General features: G+C 32.9%; 1 protein-coding gene across 1 annotated transcript in view; it reads left to right on the top strand.

Annotated features, from left to right (window-relative positions):
• CPS1 (carbamoyl-phosphate synthase 1) overlaps positions 1-16540 on the top strand; it is a 146772-nt gene that overhangs the window by 56900 nt on the left and 73332 nt on the right. The window contains exons 15-19 of the mRNA XM_051983624.1: positions 732-889; positions 2791-2919; positions 8598-8742; positions 9393-9603; positions 11244-11442. Of these exons, the coding sequence (XP_051839584.1) occupies positions 732-889; positions 2791-2919; positions 8598-8742; positions 9393-9603; positions 11244-11442 (842 nt within the window). The remainder of the gene's footprint in view (positions 1-731; positions 890-2790; positions 2920-8597; positions 8743-9392; positions 9604-11243; positions 11443-16540) is intronic.

Raw genomic sequence — 16540 nt, 5'->3', positions numbered from 1 at the left:
TTATGTAGTGGCAAATGTAGGTAAAGTACATATGCAAATTAAATATTACAACAATCAATTACAGGAACAAGGAGGAGTTTGACTTTGGGGGGAGATAAACTTATGTACCTCTTGCTAAATAATTTATAAATGGTAACTAAAACTTGAGGGCATAAATTTTGTTTTATAGAATTTTTCTAGAAGTTAAACAGTTGTTCTGTAGTTCTTTATAGGCCCTCCCTAAACAATACTATACATACATTCTGGGACTTCCAGCTAAAAGAAATCAGAAAAAGGTCTTTTTACTATTAGCAAATTGTAAAAGAAACTGCTTTTCAATGGAGAGGCACCTTTTTTTTTTTAATAGACCTCCCTGCATGATAAAATAATAAGTACACAAATGAAGCAGTGAGAAAGAAGAGTTCTAATATTTGACTCTTTAGGAAGAATTTATTTTTAGATCTCACAATTTTCTTACCACTTGAATGCTTAAAATGTTCCTGTTGTGAGCAACAGTATTATTATTCCCATTTAAATAAGTCTATTTGTATAGAAGACAGCAATAGTTGTCATAAATTTTGTTAGTCTACTTAAACAGTGTTGTTTTCTTTAGGATATCATACCAGAGGCTATTATGGCTTCTTGAGGATAAGTTTTAGATAAAAAAATATTGTATACTGATTTACTAAAGGAGAGGTCAGAAACCAATCTGAAATGCCCCAAACAGTACTTGGTATTTGATCCTTCTGCAGGAGTGGAACTGTTCAAAAGAGGGGTGCTGAAAGAATATGGTGTAAAAGTCCTGGGAACTTCAGTTGAATCTATCATGGCTACTGAGGACAGACAACTCTTCTCAGACAAACTGAATGAAATTAATGAAAAGATTGCTCCCAGTTTTGCAGTTGAAACGGTGAGGAAATTGGACCAGTATTTGTTTTGGGGACATATGGGAATATTACTTATGATACACACTAATCATGGTTGAACTTGTGTGTATATGTACAATGCATACATGTATACATATATATGTACATACATTTATATAGACATATATAATATGTATATCTGATCTCCAAGAAACTCATATCTTTTCATCAGTCTTCATGTAAGAATCACTGGGGACAGGGATTATCTTCATTTTACAGATGAAGAAATAAGTGCAAAGATTAAGTGACAGATTACAGGTCACTCAGTAGGTCAATGATACAAGTGTCATTAGAACTCAAGTTCCTTGGACTGAAAATCAGTCTTGCCAGGTGACAGGTAGTAATCACTCACTTGTGCTGTATGTGTGAATGCACAGCAGATTTCACAAGGTCAGTGACATTTGAATGATTATATTGGAAAAAAACTGATCTTGAAAATAGGTCATTATATGCAATTAAGTAAACTTCATTTTGTGAGTTACACATGGATAAGCTTGTTTAAATGAACATTATATTTTTTTCTGCACCATTTTTACTCAGTGTTAAATATTGTTTGCTGTAAATTTGTCTGATAGCTTCTAATTTCTTAATCCCACTTGATCTCTGAGTCCAATCAAATTATGAAGGAGATAGTTTTTGATTGAACTTCTTCAACATAAATGTAGGCAGTCTCCCAAAGTCAAACTGAGCACCAATAGAATTCTATATTCCTAAAATTAAATGATAGCATGTATATTTAGGGGTGAAAAATTGTCAGTGAGTATTTCTAGAGTAGTGTGTTGAATATTTCAGGAAGCTGCTGTCATCCATTCTTTATTTTAAAAACAGTGTTAGCTATGTCTCATTTCCTCAAAATGAAAATCAGTCAGGTAGGGGGTATGATCACATATCCATTTGTATATAATAATGCAGTATATAATAATGTATATAATAATATATAATAAAGGCGTAGCCATCAAAAATAAACATATTTCATTGTAGTATATGTGTGTGTGTATGTGTCTGTGTGTGTGTGTGTGTGTGTGTATGTGTATGTGTGTTTGAGAGACAGAGACAGAAACAGAGATAGACACACAGAGACAGAGACATACACAGAGAGAATAAAAGGTAGATTGAATTATGGACTTAGTATAAGGAAGATCTGAATTCAAATCCTGATTTAAGTCTGAATGTGATTTCTTAACCTCTTTTCTCATATATAAAATGGGGATAATAAGTAGTTTTGTGAATCAAATAAGGTAGTATATATAAGATGCTCTTCAAAATTTAAAGTTATCTGTTATTAATTACCATTATTATCCCTTACTTATATAAATAGATATATAAGTGGATATAATATATGATGTTTTTAGTGTGGGTACTTTCTCCAAATGAGCAGTTCTTAGCACCCCATACCTTATTGTATTTTGTGACTCTGTAAATCTTCAATATAGAATCTACTCAAGGAAACTTTCCTTTGTTTCTTTTAATATCTTGAAACCAGTGAAACATTTGGATTTCTAGCTGTTAGAAATCATAAAAAGTCTTCCAGGAGTATTTTTCCTAGTATAAAGGATCTTTGTTTAAGGAAAGTGACAAAGAATTTAAAACTGAATAAATATGTTTTGTTTGTCAAGGCATTTTTAATCAGTCTTATCTAGAAATAGTTGTTTTCAGAAGATAGAAAAATATTTTTTCTTAGGAGGTTGGCAAAAGTTCTTCAAGTTTGAGTCTTTTTAAAATTATAAAAAGGTAAAGGAATATTATTGTTGAATCATAGTCAATTTTAATTTTACCTCTACCCTTCCTCCCTCCAAATTTTATTCATGTCACCTAAAAAAACTCTTAGAGTTGTCTTTTCTGTGATGGTTGGTCAACTTTTAAAACTCTTCTTCCTCATTTTCAGATTGATGATGCTTTAAAGGCAGCAGACAAGATTGGCTACCCAGTAATGATACGTTCTGCCTATGCCCTTGGTGGATTAGGATCAGGTATCTGTCCAAACAAGGAAAGCCTATTGGATCTTGGCACAAAGGTGTGTGAGTCTAAAGTTGAACTTGCTAGCAGCTATATATAATATCATTTAGAGATAATTCTACCTCCAGCAAAAATAAACATAGCTGTGAATATATATATATATATACATATATATATAGACACATTTTTTCTTTGTTAATTACTGTTTTCTAAAAGTCAATATTTGTTATACATTTTGTTAACTTCAGTAGTATGAACTTATGATTAATTTCTGTCTTCTTTTACTTCTAAATTCTATCCCAAAACATTAATAAGTATATTGGCAAATATACTTTATCATACATAGGTAAGATTGGTTTGAAGTTGAGGTGTTGTTTTCTTTTCCTACTGGAAATAAAGGCATGGCTTTGACTATACCCAGCAAATTGAATAAATTATTAATGAACATCTATTCCCCAGATACATGATGTTTATTTTAGATATTATTGTCTGATTTACCCCCAGAAAAGGAAAATGGTGATAGCTGTTTGCAAATAATTTTTGATTGATTTGTGCTGGTGTTATTAAGAATTCTTAGTAACTTCAGAGTTGTAGCCTAGGACTAGAGTAACTAACAATTGGATAAATCTGAAAAGGCCTTGTTGGAGATGATACTTGAATTGCTCCTAAAAGGGACAACTAAAAGCTTCAAGAATTAGGGGTAAGGAGGAACAAACATTCCAGTCATAAGGGAGAGATGGGGGAAAAAGTATAAAGGTGGGAGAAATAGTGTTGCTTTTACAAAACAACAAATAGAGTAATTTTGATGTAACATCATATATAAGGGAAATAATGTATAATTATCCTGGAAGGATAGGCTGGAAAAAGTTTGTAAAGGTCTTCAAATCTTAAACATAGGATTTAATATTTTACCTCCTATGTTGCCTCTTCAAGGCAATGGGGAGCCACAGGAGCTTTATGAGTAGGCAAATGACAAAATCAGACCTACTATTTATATTGGGTTTCTGTGAAAAATGGAGAGGAAAGAGAGCAGGTGGGTAAATTTGTTAGGACAATCCAGGTGAGAATTGACTGAGGCCTGAACTAGGAAATTAATGCTATGAATGGAGAGAAGAGGAAAGAGGAAACATAATTTTCTACAGCTTTATAAAATAGATGTTTTTATCATCTTTGAAGGTAGAATTAACAAGATTTGGATTAGGGATGATGACAGTAAAAAGTTGAGGATGAATTTAAGATTGAAAACCTGGGTGACTACTTTAAAAATAGTAGATCACTAAAGAGAAGTACAGATTTTCATCTGTTCAATTCTCTAAAGTATTATGGCTATGTTTTATCCATCCTTATTCATCTTTATTAGTAAATATTCTTTACTATTTACTAATTACTAATAAGGATGAAAAAAATTCACACAGTTAAACCTGGCTATATTGTGATTCAGGTATGAAGTTCAGGCAAAGCCTAAATATGTATAACCTTTTTAGAAACAGAAGTTAATGAGCTTATTGGTTCACTATTATACACGAAAATGAGAAAGTAAAAAGGAAGCTCATAAGATCCATTTCTCTGTCAAAACTCATCCCTTTAACACTTTATTGAATGCATTTTCCTTTGTGTGTAGGGGAACCTTATGAAAATTAAAATGTTTACCAATGAGTGGTGAGCAGGATGAAGCCTGAACAAAAATAGCAGTAGTTGAGTAAGGATACAGCTTGGGAACTAACATAATTGACCATGACTATATGGTTCTCTTACACTCTCATTCCTGCCATGAAATTGTGTCAGATGGTTGTTTTAGGGCTATGTTGTCTTAGTAAAGAGCTCAAATACAAGTCATCCAAGAGCTTCATCATTACTGCCTTTTGGGGTGAGGGATAAGCCAGATGATAGTTTCTAAATTATCCATCATATTTCTGGGGAACAGATGTTAAGTAAGTTTGTATGTGTTCAAATAATCAAACACAGTGACAGACTTATACATCAATTCAGATTTTATTTTTAAAATAGTGAGAAAAAGGAAACATTCTAAGATAAATGTTTCATATTTTTTTTTGAGATTCTGAGATTGTGGATTTAAATCAAAGAATTTCTTACGGATCTATAGTTAAGGCTTTCTACAAATGTCAAATGATACTAATTAACATGATTATTACTAATAATGCATGTTTATTAGCAATTAAAATTCATTGAACAAGCATTTTTAAGCATCCAATGTACTAAGTATTGGAGACACAATGACTAAAAAAAGAGGTGTTGCCTCTAAGGGTAGGAACTTATAGTCTATTGGGGGCAAAGAAGAAAGCATGTACACATAAATATAACTGAAAATATGTACAAAATAAGTTTAATGTAAATTCTAACGGAGGCAAAAAAAGAGTTATTGTGGGGATTAGGAAAGGCCTCCTGTGGGAAGTGGCATTTGAATTGAGCCTTGAAGGAAGAGAGGGATTTTGTGAAACAAGGGTAAGAAGGGGGAACATTCTAGACATGTGGCTCAGTTTATGTGAAGACACAGAAACAGAAGATGGTGTTGATCAGTTTGACTGAAAGATAGAGTATATAAAGGAGTCCAATGCACATTAATCCTGAAATATAGGAAAGAGTCAGTTGCAAAGGGCTTTTAAATGCTGAAAGGAAGAGTGTATTTTTTTTTTATTGATTATAGGCAACTCTACAAATATATTTAAAATCATGGTTGAACCATCAGGTTCTATATGAATTCAATAACCACAGTGTGCAGATATGTTAATAGAAAAATATAAGGTTTCTGGTCTTTAGAGGCATTTAATTTCTGAAAAGACAACACAAAAAAACATAGTTTTAATCCATTTTTTGTAAATTTAAGTCAATCCAAAAGAAAATAGGACTGCTTTTAATTAAGATAAAACATATATAGAACTACATAATATCATGTTTCCTCCTTCCTCTTCATCTTTCCTTTTTTGCTCTTCCTATCCAAATTTTACTTATACTTTAAGATCAAGTCTTGAAAGTCTTGATGCCCTGAAAATCTTTTACTACTTTCAATTTAAAGTTATTCAGTTAAAAAGCATTTATTAAGCCAGCCACTTTGCTAAAGACTGGGAATAAAAGTAAAAGGAAAAATATGGTCTCTATCCTCAGGAAAGCCTTATTCTAAGAAGGACAATATGTAAATCTTTATGTAAATACTAGACCTATATAGTGTAAATGGAAAGTAATCTCAGAGGCAAAATATAAATTGGGATAAGGAAAAGGTCTGAAGGTGAAATTTGAGATGTCTTGAAGTCAGCCATAGAAGTCAAGAGAAGGCGGTATACAGAGAGAGCATTTCAAATATGGGAGATGGCTAGTGAAAAGTAAAGCTATCAGGAGATGAAGTGTAGTATTTGAGGGATTAGTCCTATATTCTGTTTGGGTTCTGATTGACTCTGAATATAAATAGCAGTCATTTCTTCTTTGGCCAGAAACCCTGAAGACCTTCCCTCCCCAGATTTATTTATTTAGATTATTATTTTGTTTTAATTAAGTGAAAGAGGAAAATCTTTTGTGTCAATTGTTACCTAGCCTTAATTACTGGATGGCTGTGGCCTCAAACTGAGGCCAGTTGAAGAACTTAGCTTAAAAAAGTCCAAGGTTTTTCATTTCATCCAAGGCCATTTCCCATTTCCTGATCTGTATCTGGCCACTGGATCTAGATGGCTTTGGAGAGGAAGGTGAGACAGGTGACCTTGCATAGCCATCCCTAACTAAAATCCAACTCACTTGTGGGCCATCTCATCATCTCCCTGATGTCTTAGTCCTCTTTGAGAAAGAAGGACAAACAACAGCAACAGTTCAACATAAGTAGATAGTGTATAGGGAGGGAATTATAAGAATATTGGAAAGATAGGAAGGGACCAAGTTTTGTTGGGCTTCGGATGCTTAAAATGGTAACTTTCTTCCTAACTCCCCTTAGCAATTTATTTGACAATTAATCATGGACTTATTTGGGATAACTCATCTACTATTGTCTTGAATTGCTACTTAGAGTTTTAATTGTTATTTAAACTTTCACTGTAAACTCTTTGAAACCTGGGGATCATGTTATTCATATTTGCATAAAGAGTCTAGTATAATGCTCTACACTCAATAGGTGCTTAATAAATATTTGTTGAGATAATTTGATTTTTAATTTGTGGAAATAATTTGATTATTTGATAATCTGATGATACAATTTTGATTCTCAACTGAGCTTCTTTACTTTTTCCAATAAATAGATGAGCTACTTTGAGACTTGACTGAAACCTAATAGGCAACTAGAACTCTTTCATTACAAAGCATTTTTTTGATGTTTGCTTTCTTTTCATTACAAGTGTTTGCCATTGAAATGAAGAGGTTTTAAATCAACCTAACTTAAGAAGAAGAAAAACAAATCGGCAGTAGGGCATGGGCAGATGAAGTCAGTTAGTTTTTGTGCTTCTGTTAACTTGAAAAATACAAGTGCAGATAAATATTGAAAAATACATCTGGAAACTTGTTTCCCTTTTCAAAGACTGATACTATCATATAGTCAATAGCTGTTAGCTAATGGATCTTGGTGGTAGTATCACTCAATTAACTCAATCAACAAATATATATTAAGTGCTTACTCTATGCCAGGCTGTTTGCAAAAGCGCAAAATAAATGGAAAAGTACAGAAACAGTTCAAGGGGAAATATCCAGCTTGATGCTTCTCTGGGTTGAATGATTCCAAGGATTTGCAGAAATAAATGCCATTGCCATTGAGGCTTTCATTTCCCTTTCTGATTCCTAATTAAATACATGTTTTAAGTAGAACCTAGACCACATGACCTTCAAGGTCCATTTCATCTTGAATATCCTATCATTTTCTGTCACAGACCAAGAAAAATGGACATTTTGTTATGTTTTGTATTTGCAGGAGCTAAATGTCCTGACACATTTTTGGTTTAATCTCTTTCTGACTTTGATTATACAGTAAACTTTAAATAATTATAACAATTATTCTAATTTATATGCCTACTCAGGCTATATAGCCTAAGACACATGTCAGTGTAGTGCAAAAGTACTGACACTACCACTGAAAAGAGCCATGCCATGTATTTCTATAGCAATTTCTAATTTTAAAAATGTGGATTTTAAAATTGTTATTGTTGATTGAAACATGTTTCTGTTTATGATTATTACTTTGCTCTTCATTTTCCACATCACAGTCACCTAACCTTTGCTTAATATTAGACCCTCTCATAGGGCAATGGAACTACTATTTAGAGAAGTTAGAGTCTCCAGATTTCTTTTCCCCACATTTATTTATGTCATATTCTTCAGTTTCACAGAAGCCTAACCACGGAAATAATTTCATTTTTCTATGCCTGATTGCTCAATTATTTTCTCCTTTATAAAAATTAGGTTGATTTAATGCCATATCAGCAATTTGAATGGCAACTCTCAATAACGTAAATCAAGCATAATCATAGCTAGATGTTATTTCTAGCATTGCTCTGATTTTTCTGACACCTTGTGCCTTCTTGAGTGTTGAGAATAACAGTTAACTGGGCTAGAGATGCTGATGTTGGCCAGGATTTGATCCAGGACATCTGCCAAACTTCACAAAAGCTAAGTAGTTGATTAGAAAACCATCACCAATACCAATACTACTACCACCACCATCCATATCTTGTCATATTTAAGAAACACTTTGACTTTGTTTTTTAAAATTCTTTTTAATCTTTTTTTCCCCAAAATTCTTATTTCTAGGCATTTGCAATGACTAACCAAATTCTGGTGGAGAGATCAGTAACAGGATGGAAAGAGATAGAATATGAAGTTGTACGAGATTCAGCAGATAATTGTGTCACAGTCTGTAACATGGAAAATGTTGATGCCATGGGAGTCCATACAGGTAGAGGAATATATATAATGGGAGTAACTATATAATGCATTAAGGCATGAGATCTTTCATGTTATTATGATTCTTTCTTCTTCTGGTAGCAATTATTGGCCAGACAAAGTAGCAGTAATAATATATTACATTTGCTTAGAGAGATATATAAGGGAAATTTATTATTATTATTTATATACATATAATATATATATATTATTTATGATTATTATACCCTTTCCTCCATTTTATGATTGAGGAAACAGGATCAGAAAGATTAAGTGATTGAACGAGAGTCACATAGACTCTGGCAAAAAAAAAAAATTGGCAGAGACCAGAGTAGAATTCATTTATCCTGATTTCTGTCCACAATTTCTATTGTATCACAATGAATATTGAGGGAATACAAAATTAAAGTTATTTTCAGTAGATTCTTTTTGTTGTTGTTTACCTCCACATGGAAATATTTTAAAATCTTTCCAGAAATGTTCATGCATTTCCCAAGCAGTCAAATTTGATGTGGGAAATATTGCCTTGAAATTAGGCTTTTCCTGAATGGACCTTGGGGGCCAAGGTATCATGTATCATGTATCATGAAGGCAGATTATGAAATAGGTTAGACAGGTTGTAGGCAGCTGCCCTCAATTAAGGCATGTTGCTTGACTCTACAGGTGATTCCGTCGTGGTAGCTCCTGCCCAGACCCTCTCCAATGCAGAGTTTCAGATGCTCAGACAGACTTCGGTCAATGTCGTTCGACACCTGGGCATTGTTGGTGAATGTAATATCCAATTTGCCCTGCATCCTACCTCCATGGAATACTGCATCATTGAAGTGAATGCCAGATTATCTCGGAGCTCTGCCTTAGCCTCAAAGGCCACAGGGTAAGTCTAGGACTAATGAGAATGGGTTTATATAAGGGCAGATACCCAATTTCTAGAATACAAATGGAAAACTCACTGCCAGAGGCAGACTGTGCTGTATTTACAAACTATATTCTACATTTCTGTATGTTGCCTGCAAATCATCTGTGGAACCCTGAGGACACAGTTATTAATGAGTCTGATGCCAGATTGAAGCAAATAGCATAGCTTGTTCGCTTTGTCTGTCAGCTAATCATAAACTAATCAAAATCTGGGTGGTCAAAGCAGTCTGCTCAAAATCTGTTTCTTAATTCTGCCTTGCAGATGCTGTTGAAAAGTGCAAATTAGTCCTTAATTTCAGTCCTTAATCAACTTCTGTACATTGGGAAGCCTTGTGGCAAGATGTAGACAAATGATGCCGTAGAAACCCAGCATTCAATGCCTTTTTTGAGGAGAGGGGGGTAGCGAATCTCCTACAAAGCCAAATGACCTGTGGTTTTTCTACAGGTCAAAACCAAAAAAAATAAAAATAAAATAAAAAAACCTAACCAAACAGCTGCAGTAACTGGATGAGGTTGATAGGTATCTTAAGTCAACAACTTGTGCAAATATGATTAGAAAGTGAATTAATTCTACCCACTGCTGTTGTTAATATAGATCTCATTTAGCATTTATATATGTATGTCTATAAAGTGTTTGGTAGTATAGCGAGAAGAATTCTGGGCTGATCAATCAATCAATCAACATGTACTTAAGCACTTGCCTATATATAAGTTCCCTGGATACCTTGCTTCTAATTCTGGCTTTGTCACTTGTTAGATGTGTGACTTTGGGCCACTTAGTTTCCCTTGATGAACTTCCGTTTCCTCATCTAGAAACTGAGGGAATCCAACTAGATAATTTCTATGTGTGTGTATATATATATATATATATATATATATATATAATATTATAATAATTATTGTATAATATACATAATTTTCCATGTGGCTCTAAGTTCTAAGATTTCTAATTGTCATTCCAGCTCTCAAACTCTTTGATTCTGCTTGTTATTCTTTTCAACTTCCCAAACACTTAAGAAAGATAGTTTTTGTTATAATGGAGAAGGCTAAAATTTCTGTTGGTTTAGGCTTAGCAAGTTGCCTTAGGTTGATATATAGATAGAATTATCTTAAATGTTGATTTAGAGTTAGAATATGCCTCACTCCTCACATACTTCACAATTCTGGCTTGCCATTTATCTGACTGTTCTTTCTTAATACTCTGCCTTCCTAAGGGTAGTCATTCTTATACCTTTTCAGGATATCTTAGAAATTTTGACTTTAGAATAGGTCACTAAGAAATGTCTAAGTAAACATCTTATATGTCAGAGGAATAGGGCACTTACTTGCTTGGGGCTGAGAAAATACAGATTTTTAAAATGCACCTTGGTTTAAGTGGGTGAATATTTTAGGTGAACTATGCCTAGATACTTTATCATAGTTCAAATTTTCTGACATATGTTTAATGAAATGCTGTACAGAACATAGACTCATATGTAACTCTGACATGAAATGAACACAATCATTCTATGAAATTCAGGCTTGTATTCTGGATTTCTTTCTTAATGCTTAGCAGTTCAACAAAGTTTAGTTAAATGTTGTCTGACTTTTCCTCTCTAGGTACCCATTAGCATTCATTGCTGCAAAAATTGCCCTAGGAATTCCCTTACCAGAAATCAAGAATGTTGTATCTGGGAAAACATCAGCCTGTTTCGAGCCTAGCCTGGACTATATGGTTACCAAAATTCCTCGTTGGGATCTTGACCGCTTTCATGGAACCTCCAGCAGAATTGGTAGTTCTATGAAAAGTGTAGGAGAGGTGAGTGTCTTGCTTCCTCCTTCATTTATTCTTTATTCTCAGTCTTACTCATGGAGCTATAAAATTTATTCAAACTTTTAACGTGGTTGACAAGTAAATAATTTGAAAAGAGGATAAAGGATAACAATTGCTTTATTATTCCTCTGAAAATCGCATCCTTTTAAATTATCTTATTTAGGTATTTTGTATAAGCTGAATATTTTTCTGATTGCTATATATAGGAAAATATCAGAAACAATGCTGATCCTCAAGGAATTTCAAAGTTCTTTTAAACTGATTTTATTTATAATGTTCAATGAGTGAAAATAATAACAGTGACACCATGGCATTGAAATCAGTGAACCTAGGATCAAATACTGTCTCTGATGATTATTAGCTGTACAATTTTGGAAAAGTGATAATCTCTCTGAATCTCATTTTCTTCATCTGTAAAATTAGAAAATTGGACTATTTGATCTTTGAAAGTCCTTTCTATATCTAGATCTATAATCCTAAAGCTAATAAAATAATTTAAGAGACAACAGGAAATGATCTAGGTTACCTCATTTATAAAATAAGGTTTTGGAATAGATGATTTCTAAAATTTTCTCCTAATTCTTAAAGAACTCTCAAAGAAACACAGAGTATAGAGTTTTACCATCCGGTTCCCATGTCACTGGAATAACTTAGTGATGTTGTTATAACTTTTAACTCAATTTAAAAACCACATAATAAATGTTTTAAAATACTGTGTTAGATGTTCAAGAAGAAACAAAAATTTAACCATTGTTTTATGGATCTCCAGTGCCTCTTTCCATGGAATAGAAAGATAAGCCATTGAAAACTATCACTATAATGTAGAGATAGGGAAGAAGATAGCCAAAACTAAGTGTTGTATGAATTTGAAGGGGAAAGAGGATCTGAAAGACAAGTTTGTAGAGAAAGGGGTATTTGAGTTGAATTGGAATTCCAATAGTATAGTTGGAGAGCAAGAACATTCCCGAAGCACTGAATGAGCAAAGGCATGGAATAGGAAACCATAACATTTATGGTGAGCATAGAATACATTTATTTGACTAGATCATATTGTGAAGAGAAGATAAGGCCGGAAAAGTAGGATAATATTGGATGGCAGGTCTTAAATTCTAGGAAAATAGGGTTTGAGCTCAGAGGAACTATAATGTAATGAGAAGAGTGTATTTGAAGTTAAAGGATGTGGGCTTTGTTCCTAACAATACTTTCTACCACTATGATTTCTTTGTTATCTCTAAAATGAGAGGTCACTTTTAGTTCTAAAGCTAATATCCTAGAGAACTGTTCAGTTCTGCAAACATATATTGTATCTAGGATATACTGCAACATATCTAACATATATAGGACTGCTTGCCATCTAGGGGAGGGGGTGGAGGGAGGGAGGGGAAAAATCGGAACAGAAACGAGTGCAAGGAATAATGTTGTAAAAAAAAATTACCCTGGCATGGATTCTGTCAATATAAAGTTATTATTAAATAAAATTTAAAAAAAAGATTATGGCAAACATAAAAAAATAAAGCTAATATCCTGTAACTTTATTCTATAGGCTATAGGGAACTACTACAAGTCTTTATCCAAATGAATAATATTACCATATCTCTACATCAGGAAGATTAGCTTAACATAAATATGAATAAAGTATGGAGTAGAAGTAAGAGAGAGGGGAAGTGGGAGCTAATTATGATAGACCAAAAACATAGTATGGAGGACATATATTAGATCAGTATGTCCAGAATGAAAGAGAAAGATGCAAAAAGAGGTAGAATGGTCTTAATAGATTGTACTTGGGAAGAGAGAAGAAGAAAGAAGCAAAAAGCACCCTACAGGTCCAAATAGAGGATTCTGGTGACTTAGAATGAAACAATAATATTAGAAGGAAGAAAATTTTTTTGGGGAAAATAAACTCAATTTAATCATAATTTTTTGGAGGTCCCTGTGCAACATTCAGGTGGAATTGTCCTTCAGGTAGTTGGAGATCTATATCTTAAAAGAGAGGTTCTAATTACCTTTAAAACCTGTCAGCTGCCATGCAAGCAGAAACCTTTGGTTCCAAAAAGAACTACATGAGAAAATGTGGATGGAACAGTGTAAAGTCATCTTTGTCACTTGAAAAACAAGAAGAAAAAAATATAGTTATACCAACATTGGGCCAGTAGTGTTAAATTTTTTTCAAAAGGAGAACTTAATTACTTTCTATATAGTTATGGGGTTTCTTGGTGTTTTTGATACTCATGGAGAATTTAAAGCAGTGACAAACAAGGGACTATTTGAATTTAAAATGTCTTATGAGTTGTAAATTTTTGTTTGGTTGCTTGAATTTTTTCTTGTGGAAGGGATCATGTTCTCTGACTCTAATGAAGACCAGAGCTGCCATGCTATCAAAAATAACTTTGCTAATAAATGTTTTCAACTAGAAATGAAAGAGCTAGATGGTAGAAATTCAATGAGGAATCTATCTTCTCATAAAGCATACAGTCAAGATTTTAAATTGGAAGGACATGGAAAACTTAGACAGTGTTCACTTTGAGGTCATTATCTGAGGTTTTCACTTTTGCTGACATTCATTATTATTTAGTCTAGGCAAGAAGGTGGGGAGAAGGACATGGTACAAATTTTGTTTGGTTTTTACATAAGGCATTTTAAGTTTATTTTGGTTGACTCTAAAAGCTTAGAAATAAGAGAAGAAGCCTAGGACCATAGGTTTCAGTGTTTATCACTATTAATAAGAGAACATTTATTCCTTACTGTGAAGCAAGAGTTTTTAGTCAAAAGTTATCACAGACCCAGTAGGAACTCTCTCCAGGATTCAGAACTTAGGAAGAAAAAGGTGACACAAAATGAAAACTTTTAGACAACTATAATTAATATTGACAACTCCAATTTACTTTTAAGTAGAAAAAATTCAGCAATAATAATTTATTATTCAGTCAATTGGCCATTTATCTCTTCAAAATTTAAAAATGATGCTTATAGCTATCACTTAAATAGTGCTTTAGGGTTTACATAGTACTCTGCAAACATTATCTCATTTAATCCTCACAATTACCTTAGAGCTAGGTGCTCCCCATTATGTCCCCATTGTACAATTAAGGAAACTGAGGCAGGCAGTGTCTGAGTGCTTCCCTAAATACAGGTCCAGCACTCTTATCTATTGTAACCTAGCTTTTTCTATCATAATGAAGAACAGAGCTATAATTAGTATCAAAATCTTCTGATTCCTAGGTCAGTATATTTTCCAGTATGCCACCATGATTCTGATATTTTCAGCAGACTCATAAATTTGACCATCATGCTCCCATTTAGCAGTAACTAAGACCTATGTTATCTGAGAGACAGCAGCAATTGTGGATTTATGATGCAAGGACTTGGGTTGGAATTCAGGCTCTGTTGCTTATGACTGAGGTCTTCAATTTCCTCATCTTTAAATAAGAGATTAGATTAGATAATCTTTTAGATCCTTTTTGACTCTGTAAGCCTATAAAGCTCGTGATTTTGTCAATATTGCTTTTTCTACAAAGACTAACTCTTTATTAAAATGATAGTATAAATATTGATTAAACACTAATTCTGTATGTGTGTACATTTGTATTACAGAAAAATGCCATTTGAAGTAAAACTGGAAAGACTATAATAAAGCTAGGCTTAGATTAATGGTTTTTTGCTATAATTAAAATTATTTCTTTTTTATGCTTCAATCTGTATTCAGACACAATCAGTTCTTTCTCTGGATATGGATAGCATTTTTCATCAGAAGTCCTTCAGTGTAGTCATGGATCATTGTATTGCTGAGAATAGCAAAGTCATTCACAGCTGATCATCCCACAACATTGCTATTACTTTGACCACAGCAATAAAATTATTTCTAATCTGTTTAGTCCTAGGTTTTATTTTTTTACCCTTTTATAGTACTATTATGTTATTTTGGATAGGTGCTTTTGATACCCACAGATATACACATATATAAAATCTTGATATAACAAATACTTAAATGCAATTCAATGGAATTTTTAAATCTAAATATGTATTTTAGAAAGGTTGATGACTGACTATGGATAAGACAGTAAGGTTTACTAAGAAAACAAAACAAAACAAAACAATGTCTCAAAACAGTGTGTTTTCTCAAGGATTCTAAAATCTAAAATAGCTTCAGCTATGAAAGTAAAATATAATTTTCTAAAATTATATTCTAATAGCAATAATTTAAGTAGCATGAACCTTGGCAAAATATCCAAATTGTATGTTCACATATGATTACATATTTGTAATTGGGCTATACACATAATAACTCCTGCTATAAATGGCCAATTTACCCTTATAAACAGAGCAAGGATAAAGTAGTCAGACTCAATTTTGTGTGTGGATTGTAGAACCTGTACCAATACTTTGCTCTATAATCATACCTCAGCAATGGAAGAGGAAAACAGTAAAATTTTTAATAAAGTTTATAAAAATGTCTTTATTTTATAGTAACACATAAGTAACATATGAAGTATTTCATTTCAAGCAGACTGCTGCAAGCCCTTTCTCTGATTAAGTGGGAAATGTGGGAACACAATGTCTCATCTTATGCATGATCACCATTAAAAATCAGGGGGCATTTTGAGTTATTCTATTATTATGTCACTTATTTTAGTTTTAAAAACCAAATAATCTGAAAACATTATCAGGATAAATCTGTGATCTTTGAATTAGTGTGATGCCATACAATTAAGTTAAGGAGTTTCTAAAAAGAATCTGAATGAATTGTATAAAAATGTTGGTCCTAGAAGAAACCTTAGAAATCATTTATTTCAATCCCTGCATTTTACAAAAGAAACTGAGTTCCATAGGAGCTAGACAAGTTAGACAAAAGTCCAGAGTTACATAGATAATCAGAATTCAAATGAAGGTCCTCAATTCCAAATTTAGTTCTCTTTTCCCCATACCGTACTTTCTTGACAGAATGGGAAAAATAATACACTACTGCATTTGTAATCAAGAAGATGTGGGTTCCAATTCCACTTTATTTACTTAATAATATGTTGATTTTGTAATAATATGTTGATTCTGGACTTGAACTTTCTCAGTTTCCTCATCTATAAAATGG

Source organism: Antechinus flavipes, chromosome 3, assembly GCF_016432865.1.
Source record: "Antechinus flavipes isolate AdamAnt ecotype Samford, QLD, Australia chromosome 3, AdamAnt_v2, whole genome shotgun sequence".
In the NCBI taxonomy this organism is placed as follows: Eukaryota; Metazoa; Chordata; class Mammalia; order Dasyuromorphia; family Dasyuridae; genus Antechinus; species Antechinus flavipes.
Note: the sequence above shows the minus strand (reverse complement) of the source record. Positions and strands in the feature narration are given on the sequence as shown.